The 26338-nt window shown below is 43.6% G+C and overlaps 1 protein-coding gene across 4 annotated transcripts in view; it reads left to right on the forward strand.

The window, feature by feature from the left end:
- The window catches only part of Pbx1 (PBX homeobox 1), a 307671-nt gene that overhangs the window by 216291 nt on the left and 65042 nt on the right, over positions 1 to 26338 (forward strand). For all 4 annotated transcript variants that reach the window (XM_057769556.1, XM_057769558.1, XM_057769555.1 and 1 more), the window contains exons 3-6: positions 6445 to 6689; positions 12439 to 12629; positions 19998 to 20133; positions 25028 to 25187. In XM_057769556.1, the coding sequence (XP_057625539.1) occupies positions 6445 to 6689; positions 12439 to 12629; positions 19998 to 20133; positions 25028 to 25187 (732 nt within the window). The remainder of the gene's footprint in view (positions 1 to 6444; positions 6690 to 12438; positions 12630 to 19997; positions 20134 to 25027; positions 25188 to 26338) is intronic.

The raw sequence follows: 26338 nt of genomic DNA on the forward strand, positions 1-26338 counted from the left end.
AAGCTCTCAGTATCTTGTTGCTGGAGGGAAGTCTACAAGCCCTCTTCGGGTCATATATGCTGTTATATACCTGCTTAACAAACCAAGAAAAATGTCGGAAGAATTAAAAGACAGCTTCACACCAAATACCACAGGGACGGCGACAGCTTAGGAGACTGACTCAGACCTAGGCCACTGTGATTCTAAGATAGTGAGTACTGGGGTAACCGCCAGGTTTACAGATTCTGTAAACTGGGGCCTCTCTGATGGGGTCACTGTAGGCCAGCTGCAGAAGATTCCCCACTTGGTGCTCTGAGGTCTGAGTGGGCTCTCTGGGGTCCATCCATCAACCGCTGTCTGGCAGCTGCCTGTAAAGCCAGATTGCGAAACTGGGGAAATCAAATGGTTAATCATTCCCATTTACTTGATAGACGACTCTTTAAAATAATTCCCCAGGACAGCTTTTCCATCAAACACAGAAGAGGCTTGCGAACCGGGAGTGAAGAGCACCCGCACATACAACCCTGAGCTTCGGGGTAGCAAGTAATGGAGGATGTGGGGCCTGACACGGTTTAAAAGAATCGGTTTATAGCAAAGTTATTTCCCAGCTGGAGAAGCATCTAGTAGTTTTTGGATGTTGACTGTGCCTGTGGGAAGTGACAGAAGCTGGAAGGACAGGGGGGTCTCCAGATCTAAAAGTAGTTGGTGTAGAAGTAGGTCCACAGATATGTAAATTACGGCCTTCTAGAAACCGGAGTCCATGTCTGTGGCATCTTGGGGAGTTGCAGTACCCAGCTCATTTTTAATACCTGCTTAGTAATTTGGTTCACTCAACACTCCACAGTGTCCTTTTGTTGTGACTTTGCACTTGGGGTCACTTTGCTGTCAGGCCCTACTTTCAGGTCTCATAGGAATTCTTCACAGGTACTGGTCCTGTGTCTAGTTCTCCCCTGCACCGAGAACCTTTACCATGGACAACGTGGGCCTAGAACAGACATACCAAGTTAAGTCTACGGAGTTCAGGCTTAATGTCACTATAGTGTTGCTTGTGTAAGGTTGTCAGGCAGATCTGACTTGCTTGAAATGAGTATGGAAGCGATGACTGAGAGAAGCCTTTTGTCTCCAGTGTAGCTTAGACCTGGAAGGTAGGCATATGCAGGGAACTGACTGCCTGGCCTAGAAGGGCGGTGAGATACAAATGCCAGGATGCCACAGTCCTACATCCTACTTGGCTCCCATGCACTAGCGCTCCAAGGACAGCTGAATAGATGCGCACTGTGAGATCCATGAGCTCGTGCTGGGTCATCAAACCACCACTACTTTCCAAGAACTCACAGTTTTGCTTGCAAGGTGGCAGGAGTCCTGGCTGTGCCCCGCTTGTTCGGGTTTTAGCAAAGTGGCTTTACCTTTATAATCTGTGAGGGTGCAAGCTGAACTTGTGTTTTATAGAATCCGATGGTGCGTTCCAGTGCGTGGAAGCTGTGTCTGGCTCCCAAGGGCTGAATATTTTTTGTTTCTAAAAGTACAAGGGCATCCTAACCCTGGTTCCACAGGCTTCAACATCTCTCCTCACTGGGGAATGGCAGTCTGTCTTAGAAAAGGCAGTGCCATTGGGGACTGTAAAACTCTGGGGTTTCAAGGAAGCTCTCTTGAGCCTTTTCTAAGCCATGTCTCTATTCAGTGTCTATCATCAGCAATTGTCTCTTTTCTCGCTCATCTGAGCGACTTTCAAGTTTCACCCCATGCCCTAAAACAATGCTCTCTGTAAATGTGTCTTCCTCCCTTCCTGCCCACCTTTGGGAGCTTGAATCCAAGCAGATCCATTTCCCCAGCTCTGTTGGAGATGTTGGTGGCTGTGGAACCAGCCTGTGTACAAGTCCTTGGTGGGGGGAGAGTGCCCTCTAGTGGCAACCAACTAGGAGTGGCTCTGGATCAGCTTTGCTCAGCCAAGGACAAAACAGTCCTTAGCAGGGCCCTCCCACCAGTTCTCTGACTGTGCCTTTGGGTTTGGTTTGTTTTTCTCCTTGTGTGAAGAAAATAAATAAAGATTGAACAGCGGGAGGCCAGTTGTGAGAGCAGCTCCTCACCGGGCTGTGACAGTCTCCTTATCACTGGAGTTTTAACACAGGATTAACCCTAGGGCAAGTGATGGCAGCAATGTGAATGTGACTTCAGGTGTTTTCTAAAGGCCATGACAACCTCTCTAGACATCACTTACCTGTCTTGACTGGTCTCTGTCTTGATTGGGATGGGAGGGGGGATATATGGGTAAAAAACTCCTTTAAGAATTATTACCTAACGTGCAGCCAGTGGGGCTGTTCCAACTCTGTGTTGCCAGCATCCTCAGGCATCAGGGCCCTGTAAAGCCTGTTTCAAGGAAAGCTGTGGGGAAGGAGAGGGAAAGGAAGGGGAGGGGGTGCAGGGCACCCATCAGGGAGGCGGGAACCTGATCATATGTGATGGCTGCTGGATTAGGTAACAGCTCGGCTGACTGAAATTGGATCTTGGATGACGAGTATTAACATCTCTGGTGTCCCAGTGAAAGGTTCATTTGAGTCTTGCATGGTGCTAGAAAGATAAAAAGGAGCTTTTAAATAATCATTTTGTCTCCAACTCACCAGAGCACTGACTTCAAGCCATAAATAGGAAGCATCACTTCGGTTAGCCGTATCAGCTGTTTCGCTCATTTATTTAATGCTGGTGGGATTTTTTTTTTTTTTAACTGACTAGCTGAACATTTTCTGGGTCAGTGAATCCCAATACCTGTTTTTATAAAAAAAATACCTGTTTTTGAAATCTTCTTCTAGGATTTCAAGATTCCTTCTCCAAATGTGCAAATGTAGCTCAAGGCCTTCAGAACCAGAACCTCCTGAGTAATAGAGCACAGCGAAGTGTTCCCCTTTTGCATTTAGGTCCTGCACATGTTCCAACATTGTCTGTTTTCATGATTAGAGTATAATTTAGAAGGCTCAATGTGTGTAGGGATTCATCTGGGCTTTTTTTTTCTGTATCTTTTCATTCTTTTATTTTCAAATTTCTGGTGGAACCTATTTATATATTTCTAGCAAACCCAAATTTCTTTTGAAAGAGTATTTGTTGAAAGCATTTATGATGTAAAAACCAAGCACGTTTATTGTTGCCTATCCCACTCCCTCCCTAGGTAGATCTTCATTCCCCATGCAGGAATCAGCGCATCCAAGTGCACTGTCTGCCTGAAACCTCCACCCTGGACGGGCATTAGCACTGTTAGATTCTGTATCTCGCGCAGCAGCCTTGGGGAGTTCCTTATCTTATTTAAAATACTTAAAATGTCAAGGACAAGCAAGATATTCATTAGTTTGAGAAGAATTTATGAGGAGGAGCTTAGCTGTTTAAAAGCACTGAGTCTGGGGCATGACTACAACCCAGAGAATCGTCTCAGGGAATATCAGGCATATGGGACCCAATAGTGCCAACCTCCTCATGATCACCTACCTGCTCTGTGTTCTGTAGGTGCCAGTCTCTCACAACTGGTTTTGCTAAAGGGTGAGTTGGGAGTTTAGGAGGCCATCTTTGGCACCTACTCTGTTGGAGAAGGGGAGTACCAGACATTGCTTTGGGCAGGAAGAGTCTGGGGGGGGGGGCAGACTTTTGGATAATGTTCTTTTGGGCAGTGCTGTTGTTGATGATGCTGTTGTTGATGATGCTGTTGATGATGCTGTTGTTGATGATGGTGTTGCTGTTGATGATACTGTCATTGATGAGAACAGACGATATCATCTCTTAGTGATGGGCCATGTCCAGGGAGCATTGGCTGCAGAGTCACCAGGAGAATACCTTCAGGCTTATTAGCACCTGGCCAAATGTTATCATCCTTAGCATGGTAGGAAGTTTTTTTAGCCTGGGAGTTTGCTCTGACCTCTGCTGAAGGGAAGGTATTTGACATTAGAGTCAGAAGACTGGCTTCAGAGCTGGGTGTAGTGAGATGTAATTGTAAAACTTCAGCATACAGTGGAAGCTAAATAGGGGCCTTGTGAGCTTGAGATCAAAGACCTATAGTAAGCTCTGTGTTGAATGAATGAAACAGTAAATGAAAGTGGATGGGAATATTGCCTTGGGGGGCTAGAGAGATGGCTCACTGGTATGAACCACTCTTTTGGAGGACCTGGTTTCAAGTCCCAGCACCCAGTCGGAGCTCACAACTATCTAACTCTAGTATTTAATGGCTCAGAAGTAATTTCTTTTTTGAAATTTGTAAGTGGCTCATAAATATCTTTTTGATAAAGTGATTAAAATTCTCGATGCCAAGAAACACACCTATAAACCCTACAAGTGATGCCCTCATACCTTCATTGAACAGGGGAGGGAGGGGAGCTGTCTGGACTTTGAGACCCTGTAGAGAAGGTTAGATTCTCCACAGTGTGTTCAGAGCCCACCATGTTGAGTTCTTCAGAGAACTTTGGAGATCTGAGTGAAATGTTCACCACACAGAAGAACATGGCCATGTTGTTAACAGTCACTCCAAGGGACAGTTTTCTATTGAAACTTTTGAGCATACGAGAATCAGTTTTCACTGAAGGGGATCCTCAAAGTATTCTACTATAACCATGTCACCTTCTGTTATCCCCACAGTAGCAACCTGGTTTGTACATGGGAAGAAGACTTGTGGTGTAGAAGGGAAAGACTCGTGGATGCGCAGATGCTGCGGTGTGCACGTTTAGGTTTCTTTTTCTCCTCTCCATCTCTCCGTCCTTTCTCCTTCCCTTTCTTCTTCATCGAGAAGTGCCTTTTATAATCTCTGCCACCACCTGTGACCTCCTTCCTACTGCCCAGTGTTTGATGAAAGCCATGCTGTAGTTTTTCCCCTTGAACAGGAATTAGAATTTCCTTCAGAATGAATTCACCAGGATGGTACCTCTTAGAAGCCAGGAGCATGGGGCACAGCCAGTAGTGATGCAGGCATTTCCTGTGAGGGGATGGCTTCATCTCTGCATCTCCTTATGTTGAGTTCATTTCTACCTTCCCTAACACAGCCCTTGGAGTGAGGAGGACTGCCTAGGAGACTGGAAGTTCTTGGTACCCCCAAACAGCTCTTGACTCTCAGGGTCCTTGTCTGTCCATTGGAACATCACCTCCATGCCCTCTTCTCATCTTCTAAGTACTTTCTTCCTTTTCTGCTTCTCCCAGAATTCTCTTCGGCTTTTCTTCAACATTGAAAACGGTCTTCCTGTTGTCTCTACACAAAGGCTTGGCGGCTGATGCCACAACTGGATTTAGTCGAGTGGTTTGTTTATTTGAAGGCAGATTATGTGCAAGAGGGACAGAAGCGTCTCTTGTGAGCCGCGCAGCTGGATCACTTCATCTGTTTCAGTCTAAGTCACCCCACCCACAAAGTTGTGGTGTTTCCATAAAAAGCAGCCGGAGTTAGATCTGAAACTCGGTTCTACCAGAGCCCTGGGGTTGCTGAATCCATGAAAACATCTCATAACAAAGACCACACCCTGGCTGTGCACAGGACAGAGAGCTCACCACCCAGAACAGATGGATCTCAGTTTTAAAACCAGCATGTCCCTATGCTGGGGTTAATTTGTCTTCCTATTTTTCTAGACTACTCTTTATTCTTTCAGCTAGTCCACGGAAAAGGTCTCAAGATTTAATTGCATGAACTAGATTTACCCTGCTGAAGTTATTTTGGAAATGAAAATATAGGTTAATTCAATATTACAAAGAAAGTCACAGAGTAAAAGCCACAAACAGAAATCTTAAGAAAGAAATGAAGAAATATTTTTTTTGTTGTTCAAAACCTTACAGTTTGAAGATTAAAATAAAAAAATCCTATTGTGTTATAATTAATGTTTGCAGTCTAATACTGATTGTGATACAGCACATATAATGGGAAGTTTGACTCTTTTGTAGAGTTCAGTTTAGCAATATTCACTAGATTTGCATGGTTGTGTGACCCGCCACCATCATCCGACTCTCTTGGGAGAGGGTAGAGACAAGGCCTCATGTAGCCCAATCTAGCTTCTAGCTTGTAACACACAAATAAAATCTCTCTCTCTCTCTCTCTCTCTCTCTCTCTCTCTCTCTCTGAACCCTGATCTTCCCTGTTCCTGGGATTATAGCTATGACCACAGTGCTGGACTTTCAGCAACTTTATCTTCCCCAAGGTAAAGCTCCACACACCACAACACTGTCTCCCCATGCCCCCCCCCACTGTCTCCCCATGCCCCCTTCCTCCCACCAGTCTCCTATTCTAGAGACTTTGTCTAAGTAGAGTTTCTTTGGAGCAAATCAAGGGTCTCTTTCCACATTTTCACACTCTCAGGTCTTGTCCAGCCCTTCCTCCTTTCTCCACAGGCCCTATGGCAGGTAATCTGGAAGCCAGTGTATCCGAGGAACACAGCGGGGTTTATGTTTTGCGCTTGTTAAATGTTTCCCTTGGGTTGCTGTTATAACTTTTTTCTCTTTTGTCTTTCTCTGTAGTTTTGAGTATTCGGGGAGCCCAAGAAGAAGAGCCCACAGATCCCCAGCTGATGCGACTGGACAACATGCTGCTAGCAGAGGGGGTAGCAGGGCCCGAGAAAGGAGGAGGTTCTGCGGCAGCGGCGGCAGCGGCAGCAGCTTCTGGGGGTGCAGGTTCAGACAACTCAGTGGAGCATTCTGATTACAGAGCCAAACTGTCACAGATCAGACAAATCTACCACACGGAGCTGGAGAAATATGAACAGGTAACCACACACCCTCACACTGGCCCTTGGCCGAGGAAGGGGAGAACAAACTGCCGCTTACAGCTTGCAAACCCGCCTTGGTCAGTCCTTTCCCAGAGGTCAGGGCTTATGGCCCTTGAGTCTTGAATCCCCTCAAGACCCTGGTCTCAACTAGGTAAAGCCCAAGCCTTACGTTGGGCAAGACACTAAACAACATGACATTGTAAATGATGGCCTTAAGAAATATGCATGATCAATGAGAGGAATACCCTGTGCCTGGAACTCCAGACCACTCGAGGGATGTGGATATCCCTAGTCCCCCAATGCATGGACCATTATCGGACTTACAACCTGATTGTAGCACACGCTAGCTTCCCTTGGCCTCAAGGACATCATTCTTTTGATGCCCCGAGAATCCCATGGAAAGGGACACTTGTACCTGACCTTTCTTTCCATGCTAGGATCAGCTGAATCCAACGTGCTCTTATCTGCATCCTGTATCCTGAAGGAGGAGCAGGCATTTCATAGAGAACTATAGATTTGTGACAGATCGTTGACATCCTCTGATAGAAAGAATATGATGGTTTAAGACACAAAGCACTGTCCAGAGATGCGGTACCCTGATGGTGACAGAGCTACCCCTGGTTAGGGAAGGTCCCTTCTGTCCCCCATACGTTCGGACTGCTGTATCAGTGCTATTTTCGCAGCCATTGTGGTCAATAGTGCTCTATCAGAAGGCCTTTAACTTTCCTCCATTTATTTAGCTGACAAACACATTTGTTGTCACCATTGGATTCTATGCTAAACCTGGGTTTTATAGGATGTCTTCTCCATGGAGTAGATTTTCTTTTGCTATTTTTATGAACCCAAAAAAGGAAAAGAAAAAAAGAAAAAGCACTCTACTTATGACCGCCTAGGTAGATGGCAAATGCAAACTTAATAGAAAATTTAAATTTTAAAGTAGAAATGGACATTTTAAAATTTAAAGTGGAGAAAGTGTCATTATTGCACTCCTGCCCACCCTTGAAGTGGAGGATACCCACCAAGTCCACTCTTTCACGCAGGGGGAACCATTCTGCCTCCTTCAGTTAAGCATAGTGAAATTTGGCCATCAGACAGGTGTAACTGAGGCTGAAGGAAGGAAAAGAAAAACCAGCATGTTAAGCACTGTGAGTCATTGCCCTGTACCTCCTTGGAAGAGAACATATGTTCTTGACACACTGTTGGCTCATGGAGACTTCTCTCGGGTCCCAGAAGAGTCTGAGATAAGCTGCTCTGCCTAATCTTGATGCTTTTCCCCACATGGACCATCCTGAATCTGGACTCTGCCCCAACTTAGTGGGATAACTTTAGAAGATGCGTGTGGAGCCTTTTCTTATAAAGGTCTCTGGATGACCTCCTTTTGTTTTGTGCAATTCTTACTTCACCTTCTCCAGGATGTCTGGTCTCTGCCTAGAAACCTGCCTAGACCTGACATCTAGGTTAACTCATGCCACATAAGCAAGGCAAGAAAGGAGCTCAGAATATAGCTTCCTCTGATCACACAACTGCAACGTGTGCTAGACTTGGAGGTGTTGAAAGATGGCTTTATTATTTGTTTGGAATGCAGACAGAACAGAATTGATTTCTCCGTTGAAACCCCCTTGTCCCTCTCCCATCCTTGTCCAAAGTGGGTGACCACTTGGGCAGCAGGAGTCCCTTCCAATAACTTACTCACTTGCAAGACATCAGGGCCAATATAATTGCCCTTGCTCTTCCTTGCCATTTTGTTGGATGCATAGGACCATTTGCAGGCAAGGACGGTGGAATGTAAGAGGTTAAACATGTGTCTGAGATCACACATCCAGTAAGGAATAGAGGTTGCCCTACACTCCTGTTTTGACTCTTATTGAAAGAAGACCTGACTTCATTAGGAAAAAGGAAGTATAGCCATCGGTCAACATCAAATGACAAGCATGTCCTGTTGCCTCCCTGGGCTGGACTATTGGCACCAGGCTAGTGATAGAAATGTTCCCTCTAGAAACTTCTCATGGATTCCTGCCTATTCTAAATCATAGAGATGTTGGAAGCAAAGAACTTCGGGGAAAGCCCCACGAGTGCACAGCAAATTATGCAAATGTAGCAGTGGTCGACTTGTCTTGTATATTTATTAGATTTAGGAAGTAAAGCGTCATGTCTCCTTATTTATGTGGGCAGTTTCTGGGTGAGAAGTGAATTCTGCTTAGCACATTCTGGATGCTTAATAATTTATTAAAATTAGTTTGTTAATTATAATAAATAGCTCCTTGTAAGACGATGGCGCCGTTAACCTTTCAGCTAGTATGTTTGAGAGATCCATCTTCTTCATTTTTCTGTAACAGTTCCTCATGGGGGCTTTGTTAAAAGTAGGGAACCTCAGTCAGGTAAAATGTCACCCTCCATGTTCATAGTTGTTACTGTTAATTCTGCTGTCTTTGTTTTGTTCTTTTTATATTGATAACAGATAACCACACACGATAATTAACTACCACCTCTTCCCTCACCCCCAGCCCTCCAAATAAACCCAACAGGCAGGTTACTGTTTTATCCCGAGGTTATTAAATAAGGAAGCTTCTAGAAACTTTCATCATTATTAAATGACAGTGATAGAATATTCCTGTAGCAGATCATGGTGGTGGCTAAGGTAGGTAAAAGCTGACGTATTCAAACAGATTAGAAAAAAAAATGTGGTATCAGAAAAAGCAAATCTTATTCCAAGGTCTGTTTATAGAAATGACCCTCTTGTTGCTTTGGGGAATTCCTCAGCTTTTATAAACAATGTCACTGGAGTGTAACTCTCCAGTGCTGAACTGGGGTGGAATAACAACAGTTCACAGCTAAGGGGGCTCTTGGATTCCTCTTACCTTTGTGAATGGGACTAGTGCCACATTCAGGTGGAAGGAGACAGGAAGAAGATAGACTGAATAACATGCAGGATGTCAGCCAAAATCTAGACCTTGTGAGGTTCCCTGCGAGGACTCCAGAGACCCTTGGGCAACCTCCTTGGGACACTTCTTTGTAGAAATCCCCATGTCCCACAAGGTGGCTTGAAGTCTTCATCGTAGTTCTCTGTAATAGTCCACAGCAGAGATGACCAGACCCTGAGGGTTCTATTTTGTCTTAGCCTCAAATATGTACCTTACGTCTACACTGTGAGCACTTGACCTAACAGAAGCAGCCAGCTTCTGACATTGTCATGGTGGGGAATTGAGGGGTTATTTTAGACAGTTCAGGTCCTAGATGAATCTAGACCATTCAGTCTTGTCCATCAAAGACAAACTCAGAAACCGTGAGCCTCAGTTGTGTGTTCTCCCAGATGTTTAGCAGCTGCTTCGCTTCGCCTTAGCAGTAGGTGGAAGGGCTCCACTGTCTGCCCATTGTGGAGCTTAAAAGGCCCTGGAATAAAATGCCCAAACTAAACACCAGATATTGTGAGGATTTTGATTCACAGTAATGAAACACATTATTATTAACCAAGCGCTGCGGCTTCCCAGCTGAGAGCTGGTACATTCGACAAAACCTCCTAGCCTGCAGCTCCTGCTTCCTGGAAGTCCCCTAGAGGTGAAGATGCTGCAGCCCAGTGGATTGCTTTGTTTCCTCAGAAGGATGACTGTGGACTAGCTAAGAGCCTAGCCCTCTACTCTCTGTCGTGGGGGCCTTGGAAGTCCTGCCAGGTTTTAATTCCCTCTCTTTGCGGTACAGTTGCAGAGTCTGGGTTTGGCTTGGGAAAAAGACTGTAACAGATCCATGTCTTGATAACACTTTTCTGAATGGAGAATGCGATATAGACCCATCTGTGGCCTTTCCTTCAGCACATTCCTGCAGCATAAAGAGGGGGACATTTGTTATCACGTTTATTTCACCAAGGCAGGCATGAAGCCCGGATAATATGTTGGATTGCTAAGTCACCTCTGTATTTATTTACTTTATTTTATGTGTAAATGTTTTACCTGGATGTTTGGAAGTGCACCACCTGTACACAGTGCCCAAGGAGGCCAGAGAAATGTATCCGATCCCCTCGAACAGGAACTACAGATGGTGGGGAGCTGCCATGAGGGTGCTGAAAACTAAACTTAGGTCCTTTGCAAGCAGCAAGTGTTCTCAGCTGCTGAGCCGTCTCTCCGGCCCCTAAGTTAGCTGTGTTCTAAAGGAATAATGAAGACACAGATTTGTTGGCCTATGTAGACATTGCACACACAGTAACTCTGCAGGTCTCTGCGGCATGTTCTTAGGTAGTGGATTACCATGCTAGCTGACAAAGGGAAAGAAACACAGATACGTTATAGAGCTTCCCCAAATGCCACTACTGAGTACATCTAGCTGGCAGGGACCCAGGCAGCCTGTCACTCAGCCCGTTACCTGCTCCATACAAATAGTCTCGTCTACATCTAGGTCTCTACGAACAAGAACATAGGTACCATTTAATGTGTTGGAGGGTTGAAGAATAATTAAATCTCTCAGAGAAGATGTGCCTTTTGATAATGCAAGAATTTGTATAAATATTCACAGGAACAGGGTTCAAAGCAGGCCTCCCACTGTGGATGCCTCTGCCCATGTTCCTTTGGTCATCCAAACTCACAGAATGCTTCAGTAAATAGCCCATGAGTGTGGGCTCCTGTTATTGCTGCTCCATTATTGGCACTTATGAAGAGCTTTATGGTGGAAAAGCACAGCAATGCAATGTTGTCGATACCGAGCATGTTTCTGCTCTTCATATTAAACTCGGAGTCCTTTGAGTCCTAACTTGAAGTTCTCGAAGCACCATCTTGCTCTTTTCATTACAAATCTAATACAGTTTTACAGCATTGCTGCGAGTTAATCGGTGAATAGATATTTTATTGAGTGTTCAGCTAATGAAACTAGACTATGGATGTTAAGTATTAATAACCGAAAGAGTGGGTAGCGGTTTCCCGAAGAGCGAGTTCAGCTTCTCCATCCCCAGGCCCATAAATGATAGGAAGCATTTGGGTCACACCTCAGTCCTCCCAGGCCTCCCATGTGCCTTTGGGAAAGTCCCTTCGTCCCTCTGGAGCACAGTTGTCCCAGACATGGAGACAATGCAGACGTGGAGTAGTTAGGTTTCCACTTCGACTTCCACTGCTAACTGATTGTCTACTCCTCCAGGGGTGGTTGCTAGACCCTGTAACTCACATTGGGTGCTCTGTTTATAAGGTTGCTGGGGACCGATTGCCTGTGTGTAGACCAGGCACAGGAGGGCTTCTTTAGATAAAACTCAAAGCCAGCTAATGAGAGATCTCTGGGAAGAGTCATCAGCGCTTTCTGTTTTGTGATTTCAACTCTTGGCTGTCTATGTATCCCCAAATTGAGTATTTGGAAGCCCTACCATGTCAGGGATAATGAACAAGACAGAGAAAGCTCTGTCTTGATGTATTCAACCCCAAGTCTCTTGGCTCTTAACATAGGGCCAAAAGGCGAGGGTGGATGTTAACTATCTCCCCTCTCATGGTCATAAAATCCAAAAAAAAAAAATGATGTTAAAATGATTCAGAATTTTATTTTCCCTTAAGAAGTCAAAGCCAGGGCCTAATTGTAGAGCAAGAGCCATTGGGAAGAAAAGGAATTTCCAGACAACCATTTATTCTAGCTATCAGATTTGATAAAATGCCACCAAACCTCCTACTTTTCTTCACTTGTACAAGTCTCTAGAAAATCGCCCCAACTGCATGTTGTGGACTCTGTTTGCTAAGCAGTGAATTTCAACTCACCCCACGTTCCCTGTGTTGCCATGTAGGCATGCAATGAATTTACCACCCACGTGATGAACCTCCTTCGAGAGCAAAGCCGGACCAGGCCCATCTCCCCGAAGGAGATCGAGAGGATGGTCAGCATCATCCACCGCAAGTTCAGCTCCATCCAGATGCAGCTCAAGCAGAGCACGTGCGAGGCCGTCATGATCCTGCGCTCCCGGTTTCTGGATGCTAGGTGAGTCTCTGGGTTGTCTTGAAAGGTCATCAAGGTCTTGAAAGATCCTGATACAGCAGGGTCAAGGTTCACAAGTTGGCCCTCTCTGAAGCTCCAATTCTACTACATTGAATGCTGACCAAACACTAGCCTGAATGCCGTTCTAAGTTCTGAGATGCTCAGGCTGGAGACAGCTCGGTTCCTATAGCACTGGGAAAAAACAATCCATGATTACAGGAGATTATGTTTATTGCTACAGATATCCCTCTCTGGGTGAGGAGCTCTGGTAACAATGAGAGGCCAGGCAGGATTTTTGTTGTTGTTGTTACTGTTTCCCTGTGTTACAGGGACATGTCATAGCCATGTGCTCATTGTCACTTAACTAGCAAACCATAGTAATACTAACTCCAAGAGGGCTGGGTTCTAAGTGTTTGGAAGCTGGGCTCTTTCCCTCCATGTATAGACAGAGAGTGGACTCCATTGAATTCAAGAAACATTTTTAGTAGATTACCATGCATACTGTACTATGAGCTGTAAGTCCCCAGTTGGTCACCACATACTTCCTTGAGCATAGAGAAGCAGGAAGGTGACAGAATAGGGACTCGGTTAGTATGATGTTTCCTCTCTGGCTTTGGTGATGCTCATGACCTTACTGATGAATTCAAACTAGAATGGCCCTTTAAAAAAAAAAAAAAAAAAAAAAAGCATGAGAACTGAAAACAGACTGAGAACCAGTTCTTAATTCTCCTGTTCTGTAGACCAGTGGATTTATTTGAGCCCTTGACTTCTCTTCTCAAGCCTCAGAGATAGTGATAACCAGATTTTCCCTTTATCTAGAAGAAGGATTTTGACAACTGATCTAACAAATGCTTCTTGTAGTGGAGGTATGCCTTATAACCCAGAGTTCCTCTTGAGTTAGTCATCTGTTGTGACTGGACAATTCCTGCAAACCATCCTTACTGTAAGACTTCTGTTATTGAGTGTTAGTATGTGACGGTCAGCATGACATTTCTTGATGTGTATAGTTTTGTTCCTTTTAAATGAGACTGAAGGATTCATGGCTATTCCAGGATTGCTTTCCTCTCTGAGAGCATGCATTATTCAGCTCTCCCACCTGCCTTTTCTCTCTGCAGTGGTAGAGTCTCTCGTGGTCTATGGCCCTATTTAAAAGTCTCCAGCATCTTCCCCCCACGCTCACTGTGTTTAGATTGCGTGAGAAACAAAATGAGAATGCTAGTCTGCAAGATGCACCTCTAGGTTAATAGGATCCTGTAGTCAAGGGAATGTAGAAGGAGGATGAGGCAGAAGAGATGGCTTCTCAATTAAGTTTCACAAACTCCCCCAGCGAAGACCTGAGTTCAGTTCCCAATTAGTACATCAGGAGCGGCTTATAACCCCTTGTAACTTAAACTTCAGGGGAACCAAAGCCGTCTGACTTCTACGGGCTTGCAGGCACTATAGTCACATACACAACCTCCAACATTTACATGTAATCAAAATTAAAATTAAATCTTAAAAGATAAAGGTTTCCTTTCTGGGTGTAGGGATGTAATAGTAGGCAAAATCAACCCCCCTAGCAGAACCCACTGTCTCTTTTGCCCAGTGGCCCGCCGCCAGCCTGCTTTCTGTAAGGCAGCCATTCTGCCGATGGAAGTGACTGGTGGCTTCTGCCTTGGTTCTTCCTCTGTGCCGCAGCCGCGTGTTTCCTGCATCCCCATGGTAACTCCCTTAGTTAAAATGCTCAAGTTGCTATTTAGGTTGGCAGATCCTGGGGCGGGGGGGGGGGAGAAAGAGAAGAAAAGAAAAGAAACTTTGGATCTAGGCTACTTTTTTTGTTTGTTTGTTTGTTTGGTTGGTTGGATTCTTGTTTGTTTGTTTTGGTTTTTGAAAAAACAAACTGGAGAAATGAGCAAAACAGAACCATTGTCTATTTGGGTTTCTCTTTACATCCATTCCATTGAGCCCAGTTGAAGGTCAGATTCTAAAAGGACACAGGACTAGCTGTGCTTTGTACCCATTTCTTTTTGCCTAGATTCTTCCATTTGGAACCAGAAGGGCAGTCACTCTAAGGTAGGGTCTCTTTCTTACTTGAGTAAGAAAACTTCAGATTGCCATTTCCGCCCCAATGATTCAAAATGGAAGCGGCCACCCTATGGTCACTGGTGGTCTCATCTCTTTCAGTGACTGTATTTGTTGGTAAAACATCACCCCCAGTTCCAGCCCAGGGTGAAGCAAATGGTTTTCCCAGTTTGCAAACAAATGCTTGCTCAAACTTCCTGGTTAGGGAATTTACCTAATCTCCTACCAGTCTTTGAAGGAGCGAGCTAAGCCAACCCCTGGGAGAGAGGTATTCAGCACTCACTGTGGGTTTTCACCTGGCCCCCATCCTATATCCCCAAACTGTTCATCTGACGGGCAGGGCCTCATCAAATAAGATTTCATGGATGACAAATGGAATACAAAGAGGACTTAATTCAGTAATGGGATTAGCCTTTGTGTCTAATAGGTGTGTAGAAATGACTGCTACTCTCCTTTATGGTGGGACGTGCCTCGGATTAGCTTTTAGTGACTATATAGCACATTATCACACATGCAGCAGCTTAAAACCATACACTTCCATTGCCTCGTAGTTCCTGGTCGCCTACAGTTTGGGCATAGCTCGGCCGGGTCCCCAGCAAAAGCTCCCACTAAGGGATCTACAGAGGTTGTGGCTACATCTGAAGTTCAGGTGCGGTAAACCCTGTTCCCTGTGGGATTTAGAGAGCTTTGGTTTGTGGAGGCCATCCCTCTCCAGAAGCATTTCACAATCTGACTGTTTCCTTTCTTCCTGGAGGCCTGCAAGACAAAGTCTGCTTGTTAAAGCTTTAGCCTAGTCACAAGGTGAGACCCCATTGTGATCACCATTCCAGTCACTTGAAGAAGGTATCACACACACCAGGGGCAAGGGCATCAGAACCCCTCTCTAGCTGAGCTGTTGGCCCAGATATCTCCAGCTCAGGTTGGAGCCTTTCTCCTTAGCTTACATTGATGTAAGGATACCAGCAAAGTTGAACCTAAAATTCTGTTTATCCATTTGTCATCTCATCCTGTGTGTCTCATACTATGGGCTGTCCGTCTTGGTTTGTTCAGTATTACACATTGTGTTTCTCTTAAAGATAATAAAGGGGGAGAAATGTAAACATCTAGTGGTTTCAAAGCAAAAATTTAAAAGCTTTTTTTTTCTATAATACTTGGTTGGAGTTTGTAATACTAACACAGGCACTTAGAAATGTACTTCCAGACTGTGCCCTGAATTACTATAAACAGGTCCAAAGCAAAGGAAAAGACATCAGTAAAGTACAGGCAGACTGACCCTATATGCAGAGTTACTTATGCATATAATTAGACTCCTGGTATTGGCCAGATGATGTTTTAGCTATTAGAATAGCAAATATAATATATAAATATGTGTCTTACCTTCTCATAGCTCATGATCTCATGGGTACACCCTTGAAGATAAGCATAGAACTGCATGTCAGACCTAAGAACATCCACCTACCAACTCTTGTCACAAGGGAAAAGGTCCAGGAAACTGAAGACATCTTGCATTTCAGAAGACAAAGATGCTTGTGAGGTAGATGGAGTGACAGGAGCAACACAGAGCATCCCCTTTCAACTTCAGCAGCTATCCCTACCCAAGAGCTCACTATGTGGTGGACACAAGCTTTCAAATAGGAGTGAGCTGTGGCTACTGCCCTTGAGGAATTTGCTTTGTAGTTGCAGACATATGTAAGCCATGGCAAACACTGTGAGAGAGAAACATACCAAGCAGTCTAAAGAGGTAGAGGAACCGACCTGCAAGCTACAGGGTCCTTGATTAATGAGGACATACATGATGTTGCTGAACAAAACGGTGTAGCAGTGTGTAGAGTGTTGGGGAAAGTGAGAACTGATGAGTAAGTGAACCACTGAAAACCTTAGCTGCACCAGGGAGGTTTGGAATTCCTTCTTTTATGGAGCAAAGTTGTTTAGGGAAGGGTTAGGAGAAAGTGTTGTACAAACTCTGTAATCACTCTGGATTCAAGTTCTGGCTACAGGGTAAATGACCCCTGTGATCATGGACAAGTGACTCATCATCCCCCAAACTCAGTTTTTGTATTTATAAAATGGGCATGATTCTGAACATGAGAACATGTAAGGTAATATGAAAAATAAATATAGTATCTGGCACATAACACTCATTCGGTAATTTCGGTATAGTGCTCATAGCAATTCCTAGGCCACCCATTATGTATGTTTATATTTAACAAATTTAAATATTATTATCTTTAATATATGAATAAATATAATTTATATAATGATGTGATATATATATATATATGTAACATTAGTATATATTATCCATTTTATAGCTTAGTGACATCAGTAGAGAGAGTGTTGGTTTAGGAAGGTTGCTATGGTGATTCTGCTGAAGATGTGCTAAATTGGAAGACTCTGAAATGACCCACTGCTGACCTCTCTGGCCCTCAGATGGGGCCAGCACAACTGGAGGAGGAAATACAGTCCACACCTTGTAGATCAGTGACAGGAATCTGGTCTTGTTTGAAGGTAGACATGACTATCTTACAAAGTTAAAGCAAGCAGTGGGTTTTGTGGTCATCTAGTGTTTCTGTAGTCTCGTAAATCCTCCTCTCTTCCATGATGGTTGTTTGAGAGTGGTTTCTGGCAACATCAGTCTAAAGGCACATGACGAGTTAATGGCCATTTGACTCTGAATTAAAATATAAAATCAGGATGCCAATTTTTTTTTTTGTAGCGCTATTAGGCACTTATCAGCTGCATGGTAGCCTCAGGTCACTATGGCTACTGTATTGGATAACACAAACAGAACATTCCCTCATCACAAAAACACCACTTGACACCATTAGTCAGCAGTGCTGTGATGTGCACTGGCTCATCGAAATCATTCAAAAATAGCAGTGACATCAGGAATGGAACAAAGGGATAGATAGATGTGGAAGATCAGCACTGTCGGGACCTGCTGCGGGGCCATGACCAGATGAGGGTAAGCATGCAGCAAGAGGGAGTCTGTGCTTCTCATTATCATGGTTCTTTTAGAAAAGAAAAAAGAAGAGTCTCCCATGGACCACGATCAGACAGGAACCCGTCTTTAAAATGCTGTAATAGTCAATAAGCATCCACATTTTCTTACATTAAAAGCCAAGATCCTGGTGGAGAGAGATGGTCCAATAATTAAAAATACGTGCTGCTCTTCCATAGGATCCAGGCTGGGTCTCAGTACCACTTGTAGACTTAGAACTGGCTGTAACTGGCTGTAACAGGAGATCTGATACCCTCTTCTGGCAGTACACGCACATGCACATAGACATGTGCAGGCAAACTGCCTATAAATCATACCTCTCCCCCACCCCCCACCCCACACACACTCCTCAGCGATCACTGCTTCTGACTGCATGGAGATCTCAAATGTTAGCCTACGAGCCAGTCCCACGAAAGCAAGGAAAGCAGTTGTCTCCACTCTCAACCTTACCTTCAGACACGAGTTATTTTCATTACGTTGCCTGAAGCACTAAAAAAATCCAGATTACCGGATTTCTGAGACAGATTAAGACAGCTCCTGAGAGAAGTGATAAGCCAGTCCATCCGAGTAGACAAGACCACCAAGGGATGGTTGCACGTTACGATGACACCCGGAGAGCCAGCAACAGCTGTCTGCACCATCCCCACACCACAAGCCCATTCCTGACAGGTTTCCTTTGAGCTCAGTTGGAAGAGTCCCAAAAAATACACTGTAATGCTAATTACAAATAATGGGATGAAGGATTGGGGGTTCTCCCAGCCTCAGAAGCATTCCGGGTCCAGATAGCCAGGCCTAAAATAACAATCTGTAAGAAAGACGGAGAGAGGGTTTTGGAAGGCAAACCAAGAGAAGGCACATTAACCACTAGGCCACCTTCTTTGAATTTCCATTAGTCAAGGACTTTCCACATATACCTCCTTTATCTTTGGGCTGTTCCATCCAATCTGTCCAGTTTATGATGCTGGATGACCCAGAAACTCAGCGTGATTTGGGAGAGTGACTTTGGCTTGGCATTATCTGGACAGATGTGGTTGATACCTGTGGGCAGATGGTGTTCATCCGGTAAAATCAGGGACGTGATTGTGTTAATTAATCCAAGAGGGACCCTGAAAATACAGTATTAGCTGAGTTTCCAGTCTAGCGAGGCCACCAGTGCTTTCTGTTGGCTAAATTTGGAAGACCGTGCCCTGGTATAACCAGGTACGTTCTGAAATTCTTTTCCTTAAGGAACAGCTTTGACAAAGGCAAGGCAGGTAAATGTGCTAATAGAGGGAATTTAAAGATGAAGGCTTTACCCACTTCAAAGAGGGAAAACCGGGTCTACAGAGAGCCAGAGTCCTCCAAGAGACTATCCAACTACCCACAGGCCTTAGCAGTAAGAAAGCAATAAAGTGATTCTCCCTTGAAAGTTGTTCAATTAGTTCTTTTTTTTTTTTTTTTTTTTTTTTGGCAGAAAAGTGCTTTTATGAAAAGAAAAATGTTCTTCTTCCTTTTGGCAACCTGTGTGTGAGAAAGAATTCTGGGAGCTTTTGTTTTACCATTTAGTAGCTGTTCCTGCTGAAGAAATGCCGTCTCTCTCTCTGTTTGAGGGAGGTCAGATAGTCAGGGGGTTGACCCCAGCCAGCTTCTTGCCCTCTTCCCCAGATGGCTTTTTAAACTGTTGGACGCATTTGCACGGGGACAGAATGGAGAGAAAATGACAGCTTATTTTTAACCCGGGGCTACAGAGCCTCGGTGTTGCTGCCAGGAGGCAACGTGTATAGACCAAAGAGCCTGGTTCTGATGCCAGGCAGACCTGAACTGTCTCCATAGCATGCCTTCTGTGTGAATTAGAACATGCTACTTCATCCTTGAATAGGAATAACCCCATCTACCTCGCAGGTGGGGTGAATGGCTTGAGTTCGTTCCCAAGAAGGAAAGGCCTAGAGTACAACCCTGATTCTGGAGTTTGTCTGGTGCCAGATGTTCCACTGAGTTCTCCCTCTGTATGGTCCTCGTATGCTACCCAGGAGCTTTTTCAATCCAGTTGCAGAAGCAGATGCTTAGGGAGAGCCTCCACAGACAGCCAAGTGATGTCTAGCTGGTCTAGGATTCAAACCCAAGGTTACCCGAGTGTACAAATGTGCCTGGTTCTCTTCTCCAGTGTGTAAAATACAGAGGAATTGTGATTAGTGGTTTGAGCATCCAGCCCCCTTTTACAGATTTCCTTGAACTCTCCCTTTGTTCAAAGATGTGTCTTCTAGAAGCCAATCTTACTCTGTTCCTCTAACAGCCTTCTTTCTCCTCCCTTTCCCTTTTTCCTGATGAAGGCGGAAGAGACGGAATTTCAACAAACAGGCCACAGAAATTCTGAACGAATATTTCTATTCCCATCTCAGCAACCCTTACCCCAGTGAGGAAGCCAAAGAGGAGTTAGCCAAGAAGTGTGGCATCACAGTCTCCCAGGTGAGGAAACCCTCCAAGAGCCAGCTTGTAGTCTGACCTGATGGAACCTCATGGCAGGGTCTTGGAGGTTTTTATTGGACGTTCAGGTTTTGTACAATCCACCAGTGTAAGCCTTCAAAGGAAAAGGTAAGTTCTTAATGCTTGTGAGATTGTTTCCAGTTAAGTCAAGAAGTCCAAAAGAAACCAACCAGAGGAAGAGAAAAATTAGAAAACAGTACAAAAAGAGGAACCAGCTCCCTCTGGATGGGTGTCTTAGGGCTCCTGTTTCTGTGAAGAGACACAGTGACCACAGCAACTCTTATCAAAGAAAGCATTTAATTGGGGTGGCTTACAGCTTCAGAGGTTTAGCCCATTGTCGTCATAGTTGGGAGCAAGGAGCATGCAGGCAGACATAATGCTGGAGACGCAGCTGAGAGGTCTCCATCTGGATCTGCAGGCAACACGAAGTGCACTGTCTACCACACTGAGCACAGAGTGAGCAAAGAAGAATTCACCCCCACAGTGACATGCTTCCTCCTACAAGGCCACACCCACTCCAACAAAGCCATTCCTCCTCATACTACTGCTGCCTTTGGGGGCTATTTTCTTTCAAACCACAAGGATGGATAACATTTATTACAGAGTACCTGCACCTTCTATGCTGTTTCTTCCAACTTAGGCAATTCCTGCTCATTTTCCTCCCGACCCAGGAACTTTAATAAGAGTCAGTGAATGGAACTATTAGAATGAAGGAATTGTAAAGGCTTTCTTAGGATGTTCTGACTCTACAGCTAACAACCGATTGGGAGAAGGAATTTAGCATGCCACTCTGATGATATTGGAATGGTTTCACGAAATGTCACTGAGTGCCCCCTTTTTCCAACATGCATTAACTGTAACAGATGCCTACTGACTTGGAAAGATACGTAATGCAAAAATTATGTAGACGTAGAATCTCTAACGTTAATGTGAAAAGAAAAGCAAGCAATATTATTATTGGACCTTTGCCACAGAATAAAAAATGTATAAGAAAAATCGTGTACTCCCCTAGATTTGAGAAGTAGACTTCCTTACAATAGTGGACAGTTCCTTGGAAACATCTGCTTGGGTAAGACAGAATAAATATAGACTTTTTAACCCAGGCCTTTGGTGTGGCTTCTCTGACCTAGTTGAAGGTCATTTCCAGTCTTAGCAAATAAGAAAAGTAGGAGCCAGGTATTGAAACTCAAGTAGCCTAATCTAATGTTTTTCTAGGGATGTTAGCATTTTTGTCTAGATTTAGACTTCTTGTCTATTGAAATACAGTGGGGGGAGGGAAGAAATGATACCCTTGCTACTGGTGGAATATATGAGGAATGGTTTTAAAGCACGAACCATACCACTAAGTCACAGATAAGTGGGTTTTAGTCCTCTACTTCCAAGGTAGAGTTAAACCACTCCAGGGACTGAATCTGAAGTTTGTGATTCCAGATTCCAAATTTTAAATTTATCTATAAAGGAGGAAGGAACCTTTCTGGAGGCAATCAAGATCACAGGATCACAGCTAATGGTCCTGCCCTGCTCTAGCAACCTCTACCTTCTTCATTGTGGAAACTCAAGTGCTAAATTCTTTGTTCACCAAAATACTTCTTTAGATGCTGTCTCCTTTCTCTTTCTCCCAACTATCCTAAGGCCATCTCTCTCTGTGCATCTCTCTCTCTCTCTCTCTCTCTCTCTCTCTCACACACACACACACACACACAACCACCACCACAATAACAATAACACTAGACAGGCTAAGCTGCTCCACATTATCAAGCAAATCCTGGTGGGAAACTACATGATAACATTTGTAGAATATTCTTTGTAGACAATGGTCAATGTGATATTCTAGGGAATTCACTCTTACTTTTGAAGGGTTTTCATTACACCACTTACTGATCATGGCTGATTGGAGCATACATGTTAAAGATGTATCTGTTTCTCAGATCTAGAGAAGTATTAAGTTTCTATATGAGGTGGAAGCTCAGTAACCACCCTTTTTAGCATTAGACTCATGGGATCCATCTAACCATTTTTGGTTTCTTGGTACCCTTATTTCTGGTCTTCCTCTTTTCTCCTGAGCCAGCCCCACTCCATCTTTTGAAGTCCATTCATTTCTTTTCTTAGCTTTTATCATCAGTACATGATCCACTCAGTGGACCTTAATCATCCATTTTCAGTCAGTACTTCTTTTGACATGTACTGAAAAGCTATTGGTTACTCTCATGACCTCCGACAAAAATAGGCACATATACCTAAATCCCTCTGAAATGCCTCCAATGATCATCTCCCTGGGATCCCCAAAGGCCCTTCCGTCCATGGAAATGCTATTCTCAGTATGGTATAGTTTTTTTGTTGTTGTTGTTGTTCTTTGGGGGCTCACCACCCAGCTCCCAAATAAATACACAGAGACTTACTCTTACTTATGAATGCCCAGCCTTAGGTTGGCTTATTTTTAGCCAGCTTTTCTTAACTTAAATTATCCATCTACCTTTTGCCTCTGGGCTTCTACTTTTCTCTATTCTATATACCTTTCTGTACTTCTTACTCTGTGGCTGGCTGTGTGGCTGGGTGGATGGCCCCTGGCATCCTTCTCTCCTCTTTTTCTCATGCCTCACCTTACTTCTATTTATTCTCTCTGCCTGGAGCCCCGCTTATCTCTCTCCTGCCTAGCTATTGACCATTCAGCTCTTTATTAGGCCAATCAGGTGTTTTAGACAGGCAAAGTCACACAGCTTCACAGAGTTAAACAAATGCAACATAAAAGAACACAATCCATCTTTGCATCATTAAACTAATCCACAAGAGTATAGTCCTTAGGCCCCAGCAGCAGCACCACCATCACCACTGCAGCAGCAGCAGCAGCAGCAGGAAGATATCACCTGTGAGCTGCGAGAAACACAGCCCCTTGAATCTTATACCAACCCTGTATCCGAATCTTTGAGACTAGGGCCTGGAATCTGTTTTCACAAACCATCTGTGAATACTTAACTCAGAAAAGCACCATGCCACGCACTCCCAGCTACAAATGTAACTCCATTTGAATATCCAGATGGGGCCTTTGTCCTGGAACACTAAACTCATGTATATCACTTCCCCCTGGATTTTGCCATGGCTCTGCCCATAGGCTCTTGAAACATAACATGCTTGAGATGTAAATCAAACACTTCCCACAAAACCTATTATTATTTCTGTATTGGCTGACTCATGCTATCTCATCCATATGCATCCCTAGTGCTTGACACATATTAGGCCGTTAGTCTATGACAGTTGAGTATTAATTAATGAAACACCGACTCTACATATTATCTGAGATAGATGATACCGCTATGTAGACACTGTAGGAAATGCCTGAGTCTGCCTAACATCTTCCAAATAAGGTCTCTTCTAATGTAAACAGGAAGTCTTTTGCAAAACACAGCCCTGGACCTGGGTCATTTCTTTCTTCCCGGAAGGTCCTTCTAAACCACCTTCATCTTTCCCTCTTTTCTCCAGTTGCTTTTGAAATACGCCCCCCCCCCCCCCGTTACACATAGAAATCAATAAGCAATGATAATTGTGATTGATTCATATGAACAGTGAAACTTAGATCAGGAGGAATTTGAATTTTAGAGTGCAGGTAGACTTGGCACGGCCCTGAGTCATACTCAGAAGCGCCCTTCCTCCTCCAGTTTAGCTCTGCCTTTCTGCATCTGCAACAAATAAAGCAGTTTAGTATTGAAATTTTTTTTCTCTCTTGTTTGCTAATATTGCACTGGTATAGTTTGATTTTCATAATAAAGATTTGGCCTTTCTGCTGCAGTGTGAGCCACATAGGCCTTTGACTGTTAGCTAGCCTGATAAGATGTGTTAGCTTTGTGAATGCATTCGAAAATAAGGTGTAGTTTTACCTTACGGTTTCTTTATCTGCCAATGTTGATAGAAGGTTGACTATGAATTCTATATGAGGTATGTTTGTTACATGTGTCATCAATTTGCTCGTCCCTCATCAATTTTCAGAGTTTGTTTTGTAATTAGATAAAAGCCAATACCCTGTGGTCCAAAATCACATTGAAATGTAAAGTGTTATTAGATGTCCTTCCCCGAGGCAGAACTTGGGGGGTAAATGTCAGCGTATGCCCCGATTCCTTTCTTGTAGAAGTCTTTATAAAAATGGGGAAGAAGTACCCACTTGAGCCAAAACAGCTGCTCTGAGCCATAGGAAGGAAATAGATGAACAAAAGAAAGTAAATTAGGTTTATTGTATTCATTGGTTTTAACATTTGAAAGCAGGAATTCAAAGTAATAATTAGTTGTATGCATCAATTGTTTGGCTTCTTTTTTTCCCATACATAAGACCAAGCTTTGTGTAAGATGATGAAACTATATTGATAAAGTCTATAGCACAATACAGCTAAGAATCAAAGTTTATAGTAAGATCATTTAACTGATAAAAATTTCAAATTACTGTATGCATAGAAGCATCCATATACTGGTATAGATTTATGTGAATATTTTAAAGGTCTGTGTATTTTGATTGTACAATGTCAGCTTTAGCATTGCTTTGAAAAAGAACAAACATAAACATAAACAAAATAAATGTTTATTTAAATGTCATAAGTTAGGAAATAAGCAAATTGAAAATTCTAAGTTGAAGAGTCCCAGCTTCAGCGAGCAAATCTTCCATAGGAGAGTTGCTGTCATAGCGCTCTTGTGGGAGTTTAGAGAACCCGTAGTAGGTCATTGCTCTTTTTGAGGAGCTGACTTTACTTCCGTGCTTTTAACTGATAGTACAAAAGCCATAAGTGAGGTCAGAGTATTCCAGCCCTCCCAGCCCTTCCCAGACTCTTCCGTTTCTCTGCAGTGTCTTCTGAAGGGTAAACTGCTAATTCTGCCATCTCTCCTACCACTCCAGGTATCAAACTGGTTTGGAAATAAGCGGATCCGGTACAAGAAGAACATAGGTAAATTTCAAGAGGAAGCCAATATTTATGCTGCCAAAACGGCTGTCACTGCCACCAATGTGTCAGCCCACGGAAGCCAAGCTAACTCGCCCTCCACTCCCAACTCAGCGGGTTAGTTTCTTCTTTGATTTGGGGGGATTGTTCTCCATTTGTGTATTTGTTTTTCCTACTTTGAGACTTTAATTCTTACAACTTTTTGGTTCATCAATTTACACATTCAATTATTATTTGTTGTTAGTGACACTTTTGGGTTTTGTTGTCAAATCAAAAGGGTGATGTGTTTGTGAGATGGGGCTGTCTCCAGGTTTACGTTGTAATGCATTTGTTTACCTTAAAACGGAGGTACATTGTTTGGCTTTAATGAGTCTTCTAAACTCCCAGATCAAACTTAATGTTTAGAGGCTGTTCCTCTGGGTTCTCATATGATGTTTCTGTCCTCGTTCACCTTGCTGTCCCCGTAGTATAATGTTTGGGTCTTCTGCTGGCGTTGACTCTGTGCAGAAATGTCTGCTCTTCTAGCAAAGATCTCATTAGAAAATTCTAATGCAGAGCCAGGCTACAGTATTTCCTCAATGCTGTTTAGAGATATTATTCTATACTGTTTTGTTTTATTGGCTTTCTTTATGAAAACTATCGGGAAAATTGCAAGCTGTTAATTCAGACCTTTCAGACTTGAGTGTTCATATTATGATTTCAATCATTTACCCTGGGTCTAAGTTTTATTTCCGCAAACATGCATTGTACCACTAAATGTAGACTTTAGGCTGACCTAAAAGTACATATGGGAAATGCCCCCATTGCTTCTGAATTTCCATGATGCCAGTAAAAGTCAGTAATATAGGAAGTATAACCTTCATGCTTGCATGCTGTAGAAAGCGTGTTGAGACTTCTACTGGAGTGGATAAAGGGAACACAGACATTTCCGTATTAAATATGTTTAATATCAGTCATCCTTCTCCATAACAGACGAAATATATTTATTTGGAATGTGTAATGCACTTCTAAGTCTGATGATACCAATACTAGCAAATCTAATTGTATCGCATCATAATATGGTTGCAAATCTGGGCTTTCTGGAATTTCTTTGAGTATAACGTGACTTTAACCTCACAGTGTAGTTGTTCCCAAAAGGGCTTCTTCCTGCCCTTTGCCTCCTTTGTAACTGGCTACCTTTAGGGCCCCACTCACTCCTTCTGTGAGCCTCTCCTTGAACTAATGTGTTAGCATCAGGTTCTCCAAGTCCCTGGGCTATATACTACCAA

The sequence above is a fragment of the Chionomys nivalis genome, chromosome 5 (assembly GCF_950005125.1).
Source record: "Chionomys nivalis chromosome 5, mChiNiv1.1, whole genome shotgun sequence".
NCBI lineage: Eukaryota > Metazoa > Chordata > Mammalia > Rodentia > Cricetidae > Chionomys > Chionomys nivalis.